General features: G+C 43.2%; 1 protein-coding gene across 1 annotated transcript in view; it reads left to right on the top strand.

Moving 5' to 3' along the window:
- Positions 1 to 5,094: 5,094 nt before the first annotated feature.
- RBM20 (RNA binding motif protein 20) overlaps positions 5,095 to 19,536 on the top strand; it is a gene marked incomplete at its 5' end in the record, with an annotated part of 189,132 nt that continues 174,690 nt past the window's right edge. The window contains one exon of the mRNA XM_080643019.1: positions 5,095 to 5,243. Within this exon, the coding sequence (XP_080499145.1) occupies positions 5,095 to 5,243 (149 nt within the window). The remainder of the gene's footprint in view (positions 5,244 to 19,536) is intronic.

Here is a 19,536-nt window from a genome sequence, read left to right as displayed (position 1 = left end):
GTCCACAACCCGGGAGATGCAGGCTTAGCCTGTCCCTGCAGCCAATGAGGGACGAGTTGTTAGGCAGAAAAGAGCCTCATGGGTCATGTCCTCAGTTTTCCTCAGCTAAAGTTCCCTGACTGTCTCCTTCAGATTCAAATGTGCATCCAGTTCCATGAGTAACCACATTATTTTTAAACAGCATCCTGCAGCCACACTCTCTCCTGGGTTTTCAGAGAGGCAATCCTTCGTGAAGCTGACACAGGCCTTTATTTTATGATGGTTTTAAAACAGCTACAGGGGTTCCAGGGACTGCACGTAAAAGGTTGTGCTGTAGCTCCGAGGGAGGGGAGGGAAGAGAGAAGCCAGGTCTTGTGGAGACATGGGAAACCAAAGGCTGAGCTATTGGGAACAGCAGAGAGGGTCAAACGAACCAGGAGTCAGCAGAGACGCTTCTGGTCTCCAGAGCCCCATGGCATCAAGGAGCACCATGCTCAGTAGTTCGAAACCTCCATCCACCATAACCTATTATCAGGACTGGGGTAACATCTGCAGCTTCTCCACTTATTTGCTGGCCAGGTGGCTGAACTAGTTTTCTTATCTGTAAAATGGGCATAAAATAATCACCTAAAAGAGGTGGCTGTGAGGATTAAATAAGAAAGGTTATGTATTCAAATACATAAAAAGTCATAAAAGGGCCCGGCTGGCATGGCTCAGTGGTTGAGTTTTCATCTATGAACCAGAAGGTCACGGTTTGATTCCTGTTCAGGGCACATATCCGGGTTGTGGGCCAATCCCCAGTGTGGGGCGTGTAGGAGGCAGCCCATCAGTGATTCTCTCTCATCATTGATGTTTTTATTTATCTCTCCCTCTCCCTTCCTCTCTGAAATAAAAAAAATAAATAAAAAAAGGTCATAAATATAAAAGGTTCCTGCTCCATCCTAATTTCTAGAGGTAATTAATGTTAATAATGAATTACTTGTATAATTTTCCAGAAATGTCTTACGCTGTTTGATTTAATCGTACGGCAATACTGTTGACAAACTTGCATTTCTCCTTAAGAATACATCTTGGAAGTCTATCCCTAGTGGTGTGTGTACGTAAACCTACCCCCTTCTTTGTAAGAGCTACATTGCATTCCCTGGACGTTGGGGCCATTTTTTATGTAATCAGTTGTTTCTAGTTTTTGCCACCAACTAACCCATAGGATACGTTCCAGAAGGGTGAATGCTGAGTCAGTTTTATTTGTTGCCGTTTTATTGACAGTGCCAACTCACTTCCCAGGAGGTTGCAGCAACCGACAGGTTCGCTCACAGTGCATGAGAGTGTCTGTGCCCCACAGTTTCGCCAGCTCTGGGCATTATCAAACTTTATAATTTACTATTTAAAAGAATAACAGTAATAACATATATGAAATATCAGTGCATATCAAGTAGGTTTAATTGCAGAGGTAAATGCTCACAACTACCCTACAAGGTGGGCTAGTTTCCCTTTGAACAGGGCAGGGAGTGAGACCAGGGTCTAAACCTGGGCTCCAGTTTATTATCCCCATGACTTTGGACAGGTTCCAAGCTTCTCTGTCTGCAAAATGGTGATATTAAATGAAATAAGGCATGAGAAAATGCCTAAAACCAGTGCCTAGATTCCAGTTACATTTATTAATATTACCAAACTCACCAGGGTGCCAGAGCCCCTGAGCGTTAGAGGTTTGAGAGTGACCCTAGTAGTGACAGAATCCTGGGTTCCAGTTCCCCACTCCTTCCCAGCACCTCCGGCCAGGCTGCTGAATGTCTTTCGAATTTTCTTGTTTTGTAAGATACCAATTTCTATCCTTCCTATAAATGTACTGATCTGGATAGAAATGAGCCGCAGACTTGAGTGACAATGAAGATGGCGTTTTACGGCCACTGGGAGATGCAGGCGGCAAGCACCCCAGCAAAAAAAGGCAGATGGGATCAGCTCCATGTCAGTCGCTAAGGCAGTGGCTGGACCTGGTTGAGGTCCTGCTTCTGTCCCTTAAAAGCCAGGTGACCCGGGGCAAGTTCTTACAGCTCTCTGAGCCTCGGTTTCCCCGATTCTAGCATATGGATAACAGTAGCCACCTCATGGGGTTATTGTGAGCATGAAGTAAGTAATAATCTATGCAGGCACTCAGAAGCTGACTTCTATTAAACGTTTAATTACATTCATAGGCAGCAAAGTAGGTCAGAAGGGAAGGATACTTCTGCAGAGTGGGACAAAGAGAGATGTCACCAGCCCTCACCTCCTAGTCACCCTCCTTATTTGTCAAGCTGGGTGACTCACACAGCATTTCTCTCACTTCCGTAACTGTGAAGGCACCTGGGGTGAGGGGGGTGGTGAGGGCCCGGTCAGACAAAAGCAAGACAGTTTCTTAAATGGCTGCAACTCCAGCGAGGGATGCTTTTCATACTTCCTGGAAAGAAGTGAGGAAACATAAGCTAAACACATCTTTTATTGGGACTGTTTAATATACTTAATGTTTGACTTGCAAAAAGGAAATGCTTGTTCAGTACTTCCATTTGGGGGGGATGTGAGGTAGGGAGTGAACTAGCTGAGGTTTTTGCTACACTGTTCCCCTCTCCCTTTGCATCTGTTTCAATTCAAATGTGAGTTATGACATAACATATAATAAATTGCAAAGATTAAGCTATAATCTTGGAAATGGGGTTTCTGAAAAACACCTAGTGAATTATTAATTTTTCCACTTTTTTACTTTGAACATTTTAAATTTATAGCAAGGATACAAGAAAAGCCCAGTGAATACCTAGATTTACCCACTGTTATTATTTTGTCACATATGCTAATACATTATTTTTGAGATGTAGAGAGCCACATTCATATAATTTGGGCTCTTTTTTGTTTATTTGTTTATCTTTAAAATGTCATGGGAATGGATTTAATTGTATCAACATTGTGACCTCCAGGCACTCAGCTTCCTGAAGTCTGAGATCTGTTGTTCTATTTGGCTACAAGGTTGGAATATAAGGAATCGTGTTTGCACTGATTGTCAGATGGAATACCTCCTGCACCAAATATGCAAGATACATAATCTCTAATCCCAACAGTAACTGTGTAAACCAGGGTCTCATCACTCTCAATTTACCTAGCCAGGAATTGGTACTCACAGAGGTTGAGTCACTCCACAGGAAACAACTGTCTTCCTGAATATAAAGCCCCTTCATGAAGATTCTGGGAGATTCTCAGAGCGAGATTTTAATGAAAGCTTAGAGAAGGTTTTAGTTTTAGTATCTGGGAGAGTTGCAATGGTAATTTCGGGTAATTTCCATCAACAAGAAGATTCTGGTGGCGGAAGGTGGGCTTTTATGGAAACTACAGCCAGGAATTTAGTGGCAGCCTCTAACTAGCAGCGTGTGATGGGGCAAAACACCCTGATGCCTCCTCATTTGTAAAATGGGGACAACCATCAATCTCTCTTCACCTGGGTTTTTGGTGAGGTGCAATTTTACGAATTGTGACAATCTTTATGAATACAAGGCACTGATGCATCACTTTATCTGTAGGGGAGAGAGAGAGAGAGAGAGAGAGAGAGAGAGAGAGAGAGAGAGAGAGAGAGAGAGAGAGAGAGAGAGAGAGAGATATCTAGGTAGGATAACACAAATCAAGGGAGGCTTCGTTTCCTGAGGCTGGCAGGGAAGTTGACAGGAACTCAGTCTAGAAGAAAACATCTTTAAGGGAATTCAATTAGTTACCAGGTCCTAAAGAACCCATCTCCAGAACTTTCCTCTACGTGGCTGTGGGAGGAGAACGGGTGGGTTTGAGACCCTGCAAACTTCTTCCCAGGCCGTGGGGCATCCCGGCGTGGGCTCTAGCTTCCTAAGCACTCAAGGGACACTTTTCCTTGCTTCCTGAGGCTGCGGGTGTCAGAATTCAGAAAGCCCTTTAGCCCGAAGGATCCTACAGGATTTCCTGGGTGACTTCGTGATCTTAGATGCTTCTTCAGCATCAGGTGCCTCCTCAGCCCCCCATCCGAGCGCCAAGACATTAAGCTGCCCCTTGCCTGTGTGTTTCCTCAGGGCAGGATGCCCTCGTCCGCGGCGGTGAACCGGTGCGTACAGGTGAACCGGTGTGTACAGGTGAACCGGAGCGCACAGGCTCCCGGGCAACTAACTGAGCTTGAGGCGGGGATGGTGGCTGCGCGAAGTCTGAGCACTCTCTCTCTTCCATTCTTCCCATTTCCACTGAGATTTCGCCAATAAGTAACAAGAACAGAAAGTATGCTTGCTTTTGTCTTTGCGCTCGCGGGATTGCGGCGGGTCTTGTAGAGAAGAGAGGGGAAAAGATGAAGACAAACCACAGCGGCCCCACCGGCGGCTTCTGCGGACCCCTGAAATCAGCAGCTGGAACTGACAGTCTGGAGAGCCCTCAGGCCTGGTCAGCTAAGACCCGGGGTTCCAAGTCCCATAGACCTGGGGGCGAGTCCGGGCTTTCCACTCCCAGAGCCGGAGCCCCTCAGCCCGGGTGGCGCTGGCCGGGCGCCAGACGCCGGAAGGTGCCAAGCCGAGAGCACTTCGCACTGGTGATGTGCGCGGACGCCCGGGCGCGCTCCGTCCGTGGCGCTTGGCAGGGGCGTCAGGCGCGCCGTCTCCGTCTCTGTCTCCGGGCAGCCCGAGCAGCCGGCTCCCCGGAGCGCCCAGAACTCGGCGGCCCGGCCGGCGGCGGCTGGCGTGCGTCTGGCCGCCTCACGCGGTTGCGGGCGCACGGTGGCGGGGGGCGCATGCCGCACTCCCCCAGCACGCCACGCCGGGGTTCGGCGGGCAGAGCTATCCGGACCACCCGGGTTCCAAGTAGCCCCCGGCCACCGAGCGGTTCTTGCTGGCCCGGAGACGCCCCCTGACCCCAGCTCCGCGTGGCCTTGTCGGACTAGCGGGAGCGGCGGGAGGAGGAGGAGGCGGCGCCGCCGGGACTGCCTCTTCCCCGCCCCTCGCGTCTCCTCCCCGCGCCACCGGGAAGGACAAGGGGACTGGGCACGGGGACCCCGGCCAGTGAGCGCCCGTGTCCCGGGGCCGCCCCTCGCGTGCGCTCTCTCGCCGCGAGCCGGGACAGCTCTCGCTTCACCGGGTGCCGGCCGCAGCCATGAGCCAGGACGCGGACCCCAGCGGCTCCGAGCAACCGGACAGAGATGCCCGCAGCGTGCCTGGTGCCCCGGCGCCTCCAGCCCCGGGCCCGCGAGGGATGCAGCCGCCGCCTCCGCCCCCAGCCGGCCTACCCCAGATCATCCAAAAGTAAGAGGAGGGAGCGGGGTGCGCTGGGGAACACATCCCGGACACCCCCTTCCATGGCTTCCCCTCCCCAGTCCCTACTAAACTTCGCCGGGCCGCCGTGCGTTTGAAGTTCTCCTGCCCATTTTCCCAGCAGAGTCGGCGTCATTCTGGCTGTTTGTGAGGTTGGGGACAAGGATATTCAGGGAAAGTAATGTTGGTTTTCTTCACCCGCCTTTGCTCCTCTTCAGGGATGTCACTGGATAGTTTGAACTAAAATAGCTCAAATTAGGGGGACATGGACCAGAGGCTGTATTTCATCTTTCCGGTCCCAAGAGGCCGCTGGAATGTATGGAGAGCCGCGCGTGTGCAAGTGAAATGCCGCCACCAAGAAGTCGCTCTTAATGGTGCCTCTGAAGGCAACCAGCGACCCCGGGTGCAAAGGGTGGCGAGGGCTTGTAAACAGCATGGTTTGCTTTGCCCTGTAAGACGTGTTTACACTTTTCAAGAAGGCCCTTGCGAGGACTTCTCAATGGCGCAACCGTTTTCCATGAAAGTTAGCATCTCGCGATTCCGGCCTGTGCGCCTCGGGGGGTGACCCTGCAGCCGGCCTGCCCGGCGGGCGGGCGCGCGAGCAGGTTAGGGTGGTCCCCAGGCCGCAGACACCCTTGCATTTCAGCCCACGCGGGGACATAAAAGCACGGCCGTGACGCTGTGTCACTTCTTCTGAGACTTAATTCCACAGTGTGAGGCCTAGAGTGTTGGTTTGTTTGGAGGATATTTGTTCTCTAGGGGTTTCACACCCGCAGCTCCTAGCGAAGTCCTCAAAACGAGTTTAAGAAATAGAGCGAAACCTGAATGGTGAGAGCTTGGGCGACATTGTCGCAACTGGAGATGCACACACAAGCACAGCAACCTCAGCCTTCTGGAACAGAGCAGGCGTCTTTTCCAGCGCTGCTGCATGGATGCTTTGAGTTACATAAACGTATTTAAATGAAGTAAGAGAAATAACCAGTGATGGGATGTAAATGGAAGCAAATGGTACTTAACTGTTGTGATTAAGACTGATTTATGTAATAGAAAGGATAGTGAAAATGCAAGTTTGACGTCAAAGAACGCTGGTATATTTCAGAACAAAATGGTTCCCGTTTTTTGACTAGCAGAATACAAAGCTCCATTTATGACACTTTTTTTTTTAACTTTAACTTACTTTTATGTAACTTTCAACTGCTAGCAACTTTCCAACTACATAAAAATGAAAATATTTTATATTGCCGTTTTCTTCCTATTGTTTTGCGGATTATTTCAGTAAGACTAAATATGATTGACAGCTTATGTACATCATTATTTAAATTTTCTCTTTAGTCTTTACTATAATTATAAACCAATAGAGGAAAAAATGTTTAAAACTTAAAGTTCATTTACTAAAAAAAAAGAGACTTAATTGACCAATTATTAATTGGAAAACATCGAACGTGCTTCTTGCCGGGCCAATATTTTGTGGCTTTAGATTAGGCTGCACATTAAATTTATTGAATTTGCTTTAGTATTGTAATCACCCTGCATTTTTCTGCCATTTACGTTTAATTAGAAAAAAAGAATCTAGTAGTTTTATGCTCAGAGAAAAATCTTTGTAGATGGGTGTCTGATTATGAAATGTTGCCAGGTCGAAAATAAATGCCGTTTTTTAGAAAATGGATCATTTAACGTGTATTTTAGTTATCTCCTATGATAAATAATTTACCCTGTAAATGCATCTCCATTTTGAAAACTCCATATCTGGAATATCTTACTTTGAAAAGATGAGCGTGAGCTTTTCAAAGATGGCCCCTCCTGCCAGAAGTCGAGGATGGAGACCTCAAGAAGCACCTGACAGCTCGCCTTGTTTGACAGATCAGTGCAGGAGCCAGGTCCAAGCCAGGGAGTGTGCCCGTGGGATTTGATATTTGTGCGCTTCTCTTTCAAGGTCTTTCTATATAAGGATGACTTGGGGTTTGCGCTCCCCTCGGTACCCACAGAAATTCCTCTGGAACCAGGCGTAACGTGGCAGATGCTTTGCAGGTCCACCTTTAGTGCACTGAAACTTGAGCATGTTATTTTGAAACTACGTTTGCATAATTTAATCTGAGCAACCATTTTTCTGTAGTTATGAGGTGCTGTTTGCATCAGCCATCTTTGAGAACATGTAGTGGGGGAGTTGCCCTCAGCCGAGAAAGGAGCTGTTGGCCTCTTAATTCGGAATTTTGTGAACTAGAGCTTTGGATGCAATTCTCCTCTAGTGGATCAAATATGAAATAAATTTTGCTGTGGGACCCGTATTTTTTCGTAGTTATTTTAGTGAGGTTATTATGTAATTTATCAGAGGAGAAGCTAGGACCTCTTTCACAGTCATGAAAATATCAGTCTTATATTGCATAGCGTTTAAGGATTACAAGAAATTTTTCACTTCTTAATGTTTCGGTATGTCTTAATGGCCAGGTTTACGAATTTTCCTTAATAACGGCTTTCAATTTGGGGTAAAGTCCATGACTTGGTAAAATAATCATCATGATCATAATAAAAATTGGTTCCTATTCACATACACTGTATTTGGCCTTAAGAGAACTGTGGTCTATTACCTTTACGTCGATAAACACACGGGGTGTCACGATGAATAGTGATATTTGTGCACTTATCTCTCAAGGTCTTTCTCTACAAGGATGACTTGGGGTTTATGACTAATAATAACGACACTGGTTTTGGTGTTTGTTTTATGAAAGCCAATCTCAGTACTTAATGAAGATTGCACCGAAAGTTAATTTCTGTGGAGTACTTTTGTTCTACTTGGGGACATTTTGTTTTCTTATTATTGCATTCTTGGCTTTCGTCAAGAATTGTCCATGACCTTTCTGCTCTTGATAACCCTGGACTCCCAGCCAGTATCGGCATTACCGATAAAGACTATCAGCGATGTTCAGATTCACATAGCGCATACCTTGTGAGATCTTCGTTTTAAATGTGCATTCTCTAAGTTGGCCGCTGTGGAGATATTATTGCATAAAATGTAAAGCATTGTGTCAGCCACTTGGGCAACAAAAAATATAAATAATTCTTCGAGAGGGGATTTGGGATGAGTTTAGAAAATCAGAATAATTTGAGGGCTTAAAATATATTCTCCATATTAGCAGAAAATAAGATAACATTGAGCCGAGTGTTTCAGTGAATGCTTTTTAAGGATTTATCTTTGAAGCGTTCACATCTTCAAAAGTATTTTACATTTTAATTTTGTGCTTTGAAATCAAACCTAGTTCTTATTTATAAGAAGTTATTTGTTAACCTTGATGAACATCAGAAATGGAAAACTTAGGTAATAAGTTTTAAAACTCTCTCCACAATGAAAGCAGGGCTATTCAGTTCTGCGTGAAATATTGAAGACAGTTGTCAAGTGCAGCTACTAAATGTACCACTAAATCATGGCGAAAATTAACCAGACAGCACACACACCTTCCATGAGGTGACCACATAGGTGATTTTTCTGAAATTGTTTGATTTGCAGCAAAATATTCCTGGCTAATGTATGACATTAGGTTGCACATTTAGTTTGAGTATAGATGACTTATTTTTTCCCTTTCCAGGTTATTTTGATAAGCGATGGATAAAAATGAATTATAAAAATTGAAAAAGCTTTGGGTTAGCGTTTCCTAGCTCTTGCCACCGGCATGTGTTTGTGACTTATGGAGATATAAATCCAGCTTTAATTTCTCAAGTTTATGATCTTCCGCATGGCGTTAGTTACACCGGCCGACAGTGTTTTGGCTGACTGTGTTTTCAGAGCAAAGTGCTCTCCTCGATTCAGAATAGAAAATATTACAAGTAGTCACTCTGATTGCAGAGAATTTTTGCAGACATTCCGCATTTGGAAAGATCTCCACGTATCTCTTAGGGAGCGATATGCAGGCGAGTTGTGTGTGATGTCCACCGGCTTTGATGGACATGCTGACAATTACACCCAAAATTAGGGAGGAAATAAGAATTTGCCAAAAGGGATATTACCTCACTCACAGTCTGTTTCTGGAAAAAGGATGGAATTTCTAACATCTGTGCCAGTTTCTAACATCAGTTTGAGTCCGTTTTTAGGGGAAACAGGGATACAGTTGTGGAAGGAATCTTGACAATTTTAAATACCATCTTAAACTGCACGTAAGACAAGCATGCAGCAGGAGAAAACATCTGAAAGGATTAAGCCGTTACCCAAAACAGCGAAGGAGAGAGGGTGGGCTCTTAACATTCTGCAAACTTTCTTTGCTTCTCTGCAAAGTCCCTTAAGGGCATTTTTCAAAAAGGAAATTGTGCTTGGGGGTTTGTTGTGATAAGTATTTTTAGATAGTAAGTGTAGCCATCCAGTTACGAGTTTTTCTGACATGTCCAAAGAGATCAGTATTATGAAATGTAGTACATTATTCCCATTCGTCACGGTAAATGACTATACATATGGTGTACACAGGGTTGGTCCAATGCCAGTGCTATAGGGAAAGAAAAGAAAAATTTTATCACCCATTTTATTCTTCTATCACTTACTCTTTTGCTACCTCCTGAGCAATTCATCAAATTCATAATTTTAAAAGCCCAGTTGGAATGTGAACTCTGACCTGTTAGGATCTCTTTGTTTTTCCTTATAGTTACCAGGGGGAAAAGAAACCCCACCAGGACTGACTCACAGTGAAATCCCACATTATCCAGTTTCTTTCTTCCTCTCTCTCTCTCTGATTTCTTTTTCTTGCGGCTGTAGGTTTTTGATTCCAGTTAAACTAATACTTCTTCCTTGCCCACAACAGCTAGTCCTCAAGTGGACAAACGAATGTAGTGCCATCCACAGCTTTGATAAACAGGAATCCACACAATGTTGGGAACCGGGGTCCAATCAAGGGATAGAATTAAAATGGACTGAACTGAACATGGGAAGTAAGAATGGAAGAAGCAGCTTGAGATAGCGGAGTTCAAACTCCAAAGAGAAATCCAGAGTCGGGTCTCCCTTGTCCCCTCATGAGCCGGTGCCCCAGCCAGACAAAAGCCTGAAGGGGTTTCCTGTGCCACAAAAATCCCACTTAATCCGATTTTCATTTCCTGCCACAGTAATTATCTTGTTTGGGATAGTCTCACTGATAGGATTTTGTGTATTTTAACAGGGAACGTGGCTGTGCAGCCACAGCTGGTGTGAGCGACTGGTAGCTGTGTTTAGAAGAGCCTGTTGAAAAGTTTTGCAGAATGTAAAGTGATCCGTATTCCAGAGTCAGAGTAAAGACGGTAATTAGTGGTTTGTAGAAAGGAGTTTATGGCATTTCACTTTCTGGGTAATGAACCTGGTCAGATCTTGGTGATATGTGTGTTATCCTGGAAACCTGATACTGCTTGTTCCCACCAGGAAGAAGACTGGGAAATCCTGACTTTAATTAAATAGGCACATTTTTGAATCAGGAATGTGAATTTGGTTTCCAACACCGCCAAGGGGGTGTTGGCGGTGGGCTGATATTTTGCCTGGCTTGGTGGGTGGTCACCGTTTAAATTTCACCCAACTAAGGTTTCAGTCTTTGACATTTACGGACAGCCAGTTTGGGGATAAGTCATCACTGCCAGCTGTTTGAGAAAGAGGTGGAAGGGAAGGACCCTTGCACCCCCAATATTTTATTTGTGTATTTTGGATATGATGATGCATATTCTAATATGATAAAGTCTTTTTTTATTTTGATTTGAGAGAGAGAGAGAGAGAGAGAGAGAAAAGAAGAAAGTGATAGAGAGAGAGACAGACATCAATTTGTTGTTCCACTTGCTTCTGCTTTTATTGGTTGATTCTTATATGTGTCTTCACTGGGAATGGAGCCTGCGACTTTGGTGTATCAGGACAATGATCTGAACAACTGAGCTAACCAGCCAGGGCCTGTGATAAAGTCTTTTTAAAAAAATATATATTTTTATTGATTTCAGAGAGGAAGGGAAAGGGATAGAGAGAGAGAAACATCAATGATGAGAGGGAATCATTGATCAGCTGCCTCCTGCATGCCCCACACTGGAGATTGAGGCCACAACCTGGGCATGTGCCTTGACTGGGAATCGAACCATGACCTCCGGTTCAGAGGTCGAACCTCAACCACTGAGCCACGCCAGCTGGGCTGTGATAAAGTCTTTGCAGCAGCAGGAGTTACAGCCAAGTCAATCGATCCTCCTCTTTCCTATGTTCCTAAGATAAATACTAGTAAGTCCCCTTGACGGTTTACAAGGCAACTTTTCCCACTCACTGACAGCACATCCGTCAGGGAGATAGTACATATTGCTTTGAATGTGTTTTATGAGCAAAAAGGGAGCCGTTAAGCAACTTGCATGAGGAGGTGTTAATAACTTGTAGCTCTGTTTGCTGAATAAATCTTTCCATGTGTTCAGAAACAAAAGGCTGAGGGTCACGCATGGGTTGGGGGGTGGTTGTCACCCCATAAAGATAGTTTTCACGCCACTTTGCCCTTCTTTTAATGTGGGTATTTGCTTTAAGGATGCACGAAGCCATTTGCTGCTGCCCTTACTTTGCACCTGCTTTTTCTCGATCACAGTAAAGACCCATCAGTTATCAGTTGCCACTTCCCACTTCTAGCCCAAACCTGGAAGCCTCCGCTCACTGCGGTCTGGACATCTTAAATCCTTTTCAGTTTTGCAACTTGTCTGTAGATCCTCTCCCAGATTTGTTTTTGGCCCTTAATAGATCTGCCCTTCAACCTGACCCCCCCCTCCCCCCCCGCCCAGTGTCATGACACTGAAGGAGTAGACAAGGTTGTATATATTCTAAAGGTACTTCTTTTGGTTTATTTAAAATTCATTATTGAATAGGATGATTTAGGACCTGCCTGATATTGGCAAGTGTCAAAGGGATATCTTTGCTCTAAATTAATTATTGGGTTTCTGACAAAAAGGGGCAGAGAGGACAAGAAAGCCTTGGATTGGGAGTGGGTGACCTGGACAAGCCAATTAACCTTCCTAATCCAGCCTGCCCAGGGATTGGAAATGATCGATGGCAGTTCCTTCCAAGAATAAAATTATGGGAACCTCCAGGAATATTGCTGCGTGATTGTCAGAGTAGCATGCCTCCCCTCTCCTGCTGTACATCTGATAAAATAAACTCCAAAGCAATTCTATTTTTTAAAATTTTATTATTTTTTAAATATATATTTTTATTGATTTCAGAGAGGAAAGGAGAAGGAGAGAGAGATAGAAACATCAATGATGAACGAGAATCATTGATTGACTGCCTCCTGCATGCCCCACACTGGGGATCAAGCCTGCAACCTGGGCATGTGCCCCGTCTAGGAATCAAACCATGACCTTCTGGTTCATAGGTCAAAGCTCAACCACTGAGCGACTGTGTCAGCAATATTTTAGCCATGGGTCCAGGTACATGTTTGTGAGATTGATGGCTCATGAAAACAGCAATGACCATTAAACTGCTTTCTCCAACATTTGCCAAGTGTATTTGAATCAGTGACATAATTTTAAGTCAGAAAAATAGGCACTGTCAGTGAGAAGGAGGACGTTTGATATTGTCTACTAATCACTAGAAATTTTTAAAAGTGAAAACAATTATTTTGGCATGTTAATTATTTTTGAATGTTAAAATGAATACTTGAGTTTACACAAAGAATTCTGTTTTCAATCCAGGAGACAGGTCCAATAATTGTCACATATTTAAGTTGGATTGTGTTAAACACAGGCAGGTGGGAGTGTGTTTGGTGACGATGTTGTTTTTAAAGACAAACAACAGCCCCAGCCGGTTTGGCTCAGTGGATAGAGCGTTGGCCTGCGGACTGAAAGGTTCCAGGTTCGATTCCGGTCAAGAGCATGTACCTTGGTTGTGGGCACATCCCCAGTGGGATGTGTGCAGGAAGCAGCTGATCATTGATGTTTCTAACTCTCTATCCCTCTCTCTTCCTCTCTGTAAAAAAATCAATAAAAAAAATGTTTTTTTTTTTGTTTTTTTTTTGTTTTTGTTTTTTTAAATAAAGACAAACAATACAAATTCGGGACCTACAGGCGTCTTCTAGGGGCCTGACCACTGCTCGGACTGGACTCGGTAAGCCGTGATGCAGGGTCAGTCTGCCGAGTGGGCTGCAGAGACGCCGCCCAGAGCTCTCGGCCTGAAAAACACTTTGCGGAGAGATCGTGGTTGTCCAAAAGCTGGGCCTCAGGTTTCTCCGTGGCCTCCTGAATGGAGGAGACCAGATGTTGTTTCCAGAGCCTCCGAAGGACAGGTCTCGTTGGGCCCTGCGTCCTCCCGGGCTAACAGGGTCACTGATTGCCAGGCGACATGGAGAGGCTTGGTTTGCTTTTTAAGAGATTTTTTTTAGAGCCTTCTGCATAAAATGGGGAGATGGGTTGTGTGATTAAATCTTATTTATAGACTTTAAGTTATATACATAAGAATATTTGTTGCAGCAAAAATTAAAAGTCACCTAAATGTTCCTCAGTTGAGAAAATAAATCATTTGCATGTATAACAGTGTGTACTATTCAGCCATTAGGACAATTCTGTTACCTGATATTTATTAATATGGGACATAAACCATATAATACTGTTAACTGAAAATAATCACATACAGCGTGCCCACAGGGATCTCATGTTTTGTTCTGTTTTTTAATGTGACTGGTTGTCTATATAGGTGCCTGTGAAGCCTGAACATCTAAAGAACAAACATAAAGATGTTAACAGTGGTTCTAACTCTAGGTGGTGCAGCTATAGTGGTTTGTCTTTTTTAAAATGTTATACTTTCTGTTTCTTTCCATTAGTGTGTATTAACTTTATAATCAGAGAAAAGAAAACTGCATTTTTTTAGAACAAAAATAGGAATAGACATTTCATATTGGTATCGTACTGTCTTTAAGACTCAACTGCCCATTACGTTAGCATTTTAGATTTTAGGCCTGGAAGGCATCTGAGAGCTGCTTTAGCCCAGCCCTCCTATATGTCTCTGTAAGGCAGATGAGCATCATAGAAGCCAAGTGAATTGTTCAAGGTCACACAGCAAGGCAGTGGTCAGGCTGGGATGGGAATCCTCATCTTTCTGTCTATTACGTTTCTGCTGGACTTTTGTCTGCCTGGACGTAGGGGACAGTGAAATGGAGAACATTCTTAAACTATTTAACCACGGGCTCTAGTCTGTTCAGATCCCTCAAGGTGATTACAAAAAGCATCCTTGGCTATGTTATTTTCTTCTCCTCCCTAACCACCCCCCCTCCCCCCGTAGGTTTTTTTTTTTTTTTTAAAAAAACAATAGTTTGTTTATTTTTAGTGAGAGAGGAAGTGAGGGAGAGAGAGAAACATAGATCAGCTGCCTCCTGCATGCCCCCTACCAGGGATTGAGCCTGAAACCTGGGCATGTGCCCTGACCAGCAAATCAAACCGAAACCTTTCAGTTCACAGGAGGACACCCAACCAACTGAGCCACACCAGCCAAGGCCCCGGTAGGTCTTTGTGCAGGTGGCAGTAGACTGAGTCTTCCCAGGACATCTGCTGCTCTGGGCCATCCTGCCAAGCAATCCGAGCATCGCACTCCACTCCTCCAACTGCATGGGAGTAAGTGGTATAACCCTGATTCTGTTATCATAGCTAAGGAAATTAATCTCACTTAAATAACTTTTTCTAAGAACACCAGATTTCTAACTTTTTCACATTGTTCTAAAAATATCTCCTATAGCTACTTAAAAACAACAACCTGGTTTTGCATTTATTTATGGTATCTCTTCTAATGTAGCAAGTATACCCGCCTTTTTCTGTTCTTCATGACAGAAGATTCCAGGCTAGTTGTCTTGCAGAATGAGCCATCATCTGGATGCGTCTGTCATTTCCTCATGACCAGTTCAGATTAACCATTTTGGTAACGGTATGCAACAGGTGATGTGTGTTCCACTGATTTGTTCCTTTGGTCGATGTGGTCACCACTCAGTCTCTCCGTCATAACGGGACATCTTTTTCTTTGTGATTAGTAAGTCTTTGGTAGAGATAGACTCTCTGAATATTCTGTTTCCCAACAAACTTTCATCTAGTGGTTTTGTATTTTAATTTGGCCATATTCTGAAAAAGCCCCTTGGATGAGATATATGGGACTTAAATGATAATTAAATATCATGTTAGAATGGATAGTTGAAATCTGATAGCCTTGAAAATATGCTGTATTGTACCAGCCTGTGCATATATCTGGAGCTTCTGGATTTTTCTGGTCCCGAATTGATAGGAACTTAACTAATGGGCCAATCACTTCCTACTTAACCTCTACGGCAGGCATTCTGTCACGAGCTGCAGTATTTTTTAGTGTCCGTACCAAGTTAATATAAACCCCTTTTAATGTTGGTGGCAGTGAGAGGATACTAATGTAATTTTTGCTAGCTCACACAATTTTTTGGCATCCTCTTGAAACTATGTCCACTCTTTGCAAAACCTTTTATTTTCCTTTTCAAAATCACTATATGAGGCTGACTTTAAAAATGACTGATGACTTGCCCGGGAACCTAAACTTGGTGAGTCCTGGGGCTGGTCTGTGCCTACCAGTTTATTCATGCTTTCTAGATTTAAGTTACACAGCTATTTTTGCCTCTTCCAGATTGGTGCTTTTATTTTCATGCAGAAAATATGTGTGGGTGGGGAAGGTGGTGTGGAGTAGTGAAAAGAATCTGGAGCAGCCAAGCTCTGTGTTCCAGACTCAGCTTTGCCTCCACTAATGCTGAGCCTCAGTGTTCTCATCTGTAAAAGGGAACAATAATGTAAAGTGAATAACAACACTCATTGAGTGCCCTCTGTGTGCCCTCTACTATCCTAAGCACTTTATGTATAATTCATTTAATCCAATATAATCCTGAGGTAAGGGCTGTTATTTCCCCCATTTTACAGATGAGTATATATCAAGTCACAAACGTTTAAGGACCCAACAAAGCTAAGAAATAGTATTTATGAAAGAGCTGATGGGTTGGGGCTGGGATGGGAGAATGTTAGGTAAATATCATTTCTATGTAAATATCTGTGTCCTCGAAATAATTTCTAGAAAACCTATCATTTACAAAACAAAATATAGAATAAAATTGCTGAAATTACTTTGAAAGTAGGTAAAATTTAATCTGAGACAAACTAAGCAATCCAATTAAAACCATTTTTGGGGGTCTTACCCCCCTCTTTTTCCTGTAACGTAAGCACGCCTTTTGGTGTAAAGTGAAATCCATATCCCAATTTAAATTCCACGAGCAAATCTGACTCTGGCATCGATCCACTGTCTGACTCTGCTTATTAGGCATGTTAGGCAAGATCTGAACTCGATGCTCAACGGGAGTATATAAACACTTATAATCCTCTCAGCATGTGCCAGAATAACAACAGACATGATAGTTTGATTTGCAAAGTGAGTGTCTGCCAAGTTCCAGCAGACCATTTCTGAACCAATTCAGAAAACCAGGAATCAGCAATGATTTAAAGTGTCCTAGGTTCCTATTAATAGCAAGAAGAATTCCTGACTTGAAACGTGGCCACATCAAGCTCGCTCAGTCTCCACCGGGCGTACTTGTTGAACGGTCTTAGCAGACATTGTTACAGGTGTTCTTTTGCTTCAAGAAACCACGGTATGTAAAAAAACCCAAAAAACCTGACTTAATAGAATCCATAAATCAGGAAAGGATGGTTTGCTTTTGACCTGTGAAAGAATTGACAGTTAAGTTCCTCGGTGTATTTTGATTAGACATTTAAGAAGTCTAAGGATTTAGAGGTCCAATGATAATTTAGACAATGTTTTTGTCTATTTACAGAGGCATAGTTGAAATATACTAAGCTGCGCATGCTTAAAGCATCCACCAAACAATCAAGCTTATAAATATTTTTTTTATCAGCCCCGAAAGTTTCTCCATGCCTCTTATAATTTATCCTTCTCTCTTTCCCTTAACTCCTCCCCCCTCAGGCAACTACTGATCTGCTTGCTATCACTGTAGATGAGTTAGCATTTTTTGGAATTTTATACAAATGGAATCACAGTATGTACTTATTTTTTTGCCCTGGCTTCTTTCAGCATACTGATTTTTCTTTTTGGAAGTAATATTTCTAAAAATTGTGATACATATAGCATAACACTTAACATTTTAAATATTTTAAAGTCTAATTCAGTAGTTTTAAGTACATTCACAATGTTGTACAACCATTATCACCCTCTAGTCCCAGAACATTTGCATCACCCCAAAAGGAAACCCTGTCCCTGTTAAGCAGTGTTTCCCACTCCCACCTTCCCCCAGGCCCCTGGCAACCACTAATCTGATTTTTGTCTCTAAGGATTTGCCTGGACATTTCATATACATGGAATCATAAAATATGTGGCCTTTTGTATCAGGCTTTCTCTCACTTAGCATAATGTTTTCAAGGTTTATTTATGTCCTAGTATATATTAGTACTCATTCCTTTTTATTGCTGAATAATATTCCATTGTATAGATAGACCACATTTTGTTTAACCATTTATCAATTGATAGATTTGGGTTTCTACCTTTTGACTATTGTGAATAGTGTTGCTCTGAACATTTATGTACAAGTTTTTGCTTGGACATCTGTTTTCTATTCTTTTGGGTATAGAATGTCTTGGAGTGAAATTGCTGAGTCACATGGTAACTCTATGTTTAATTTATTGAGGAAATGCAAACTGTTTTTCAAAGTGGCTGTGCCATTTTACCTTCCCACCAGCAATGAATGAGAAGGGTTCCAGTTGATCCACAACCTTGCCAACACTTGCTAGTTTCCTTTGTTTTTTATTATGGCCGTCCTAGCTGGTATAAAGTGGGATCTTATTGTGGCTTTGATTGGTATTTCCCTAATGACTAAAGCTGTTGAGCATCTTTTCATGTGTTTGTTGGCCTTTTGAAATCTTCTTTGGAAAATATCTATTCAGATCTTTTGTCCATTTTTAAATTGTCTTTTTGTTGTAAAACTGTAAGAGTTCTTTATAAATTCTAGATACTAGACCCTTATCAGATATATAAGTTCCAACTATTTTCTCCCATTCTTTGGGGTTTCTTTCAGCATGATGGTTTTAAGGTTCATCTGTTTTTGTTTTTGTTTTTTTTTGTGTGTGTGTTTGAATACTATATATCAAAAGTTTGATCCTTTTTATTCCATCTTGTGGGTATATTATAACTTGTTTATCCATTTGCCTATTGTTTTAGGTTGTTTCCATTTTTTTGGCTATTGCAAATAAAGCTGGCATTAACATTCCTTTGCAAGTTTTTTGTGGACATATCTTTTTGTTTGCTTGGGTAAATGTCTAGGCCAGTGTTAATTTAACCTATTAGGAGCCCAGACGTTATACATTTTTGGGCGTGAAAATACCTTTGAATTTTTATCAAAAAGACGTGTCTTTGATCAGAGAATATTAATATGACCCTTCAGGGCAATTAAGGAACACAGGCTTTTTTTTCAGGGTTAGCCACTTATTAGCTTAGTTTGTTTTTTCTTAGATGGGGAAATCTTCCTTCAGTAATTTTTCATGTGACAAATAATTACTGTCATGGAGATTGGGACATAAAATGAATAAGACAACACAACTGCAGAACTTTAAGCTGGAGGGACCCTAGAGATTATCTAATCCAATTCTCTTGTTTTATAGAAAAGAAAGCCAGGTCCAGATTTACCAAAGGCCACTCAGCTATTAGAGAAGTGAAGTGAGCAGAGAAACCTCACGTGCCTGGGAGTGTCACTTTAAGTCACCTAGTAATGAGGCGTCTTTGATGGGACAGTGCAGGGGTGAGTGAGTGGCACTGTATTCCCGCTACTCATGCCGAGCTGTAGGGTTCACAGGGCACTCCTCGCCCTCCTCAGTTACTCCATTTAATCCTCCAACAACCCTGTGAAGTAGGTAGGGATTAAGGAACTACTAGTAGTTCAGGGTCCCTTAGCCAATGATTGAAGAGCCCAGGCTCAGAACCAGGCTTCCGGCCCGTTCCAGTGTGTGCTCCTCCCTTCAATGCCATTGCCACTGCCTTTGTCCAGGCCTCCTGACCTCTCCCCCTGCCTCCAGCTGGGCCTGTCCTCAGATCTTTCTTTTCTCCACACCAGCACCACCTTATTAATCTTGTCATCTGTTTGCTTAAGACCTTGCTGGAGCTTTCTGTTGCCTGTAGGTTGAGATTGAGACTGTTTGGAAGCCCTTCTGGATCTGCCCCCCACTTAGCTGTCAGCCCTGGGCTTGCTGTCTTGACAGTCCTGCTCTCTCTACTGCACCCCTGTTAGAACATGCCTTTAATTTTTATGGCTTTTTCTTAGACCTCACCTCTTCTAGGGAGCTT

The sequence above is a fragment of the Plecotus auritus genome (assembly GCF_963455305.1).
Source record: "Plecotus auritus genome assembly, chromosome: 9".
NCBI classification, from domain to species: domain Eukaryota; kingdom Metazoa; phylum Chordata; class Mammalia; order Chiroptera; family Vespertilionidae; genus Plecotus; species Plecotus auritus.
Note: the sequence above shows the minus strand (reverse complement) of the source record. Positions and strands in the feature narration are given on the sequence as shown.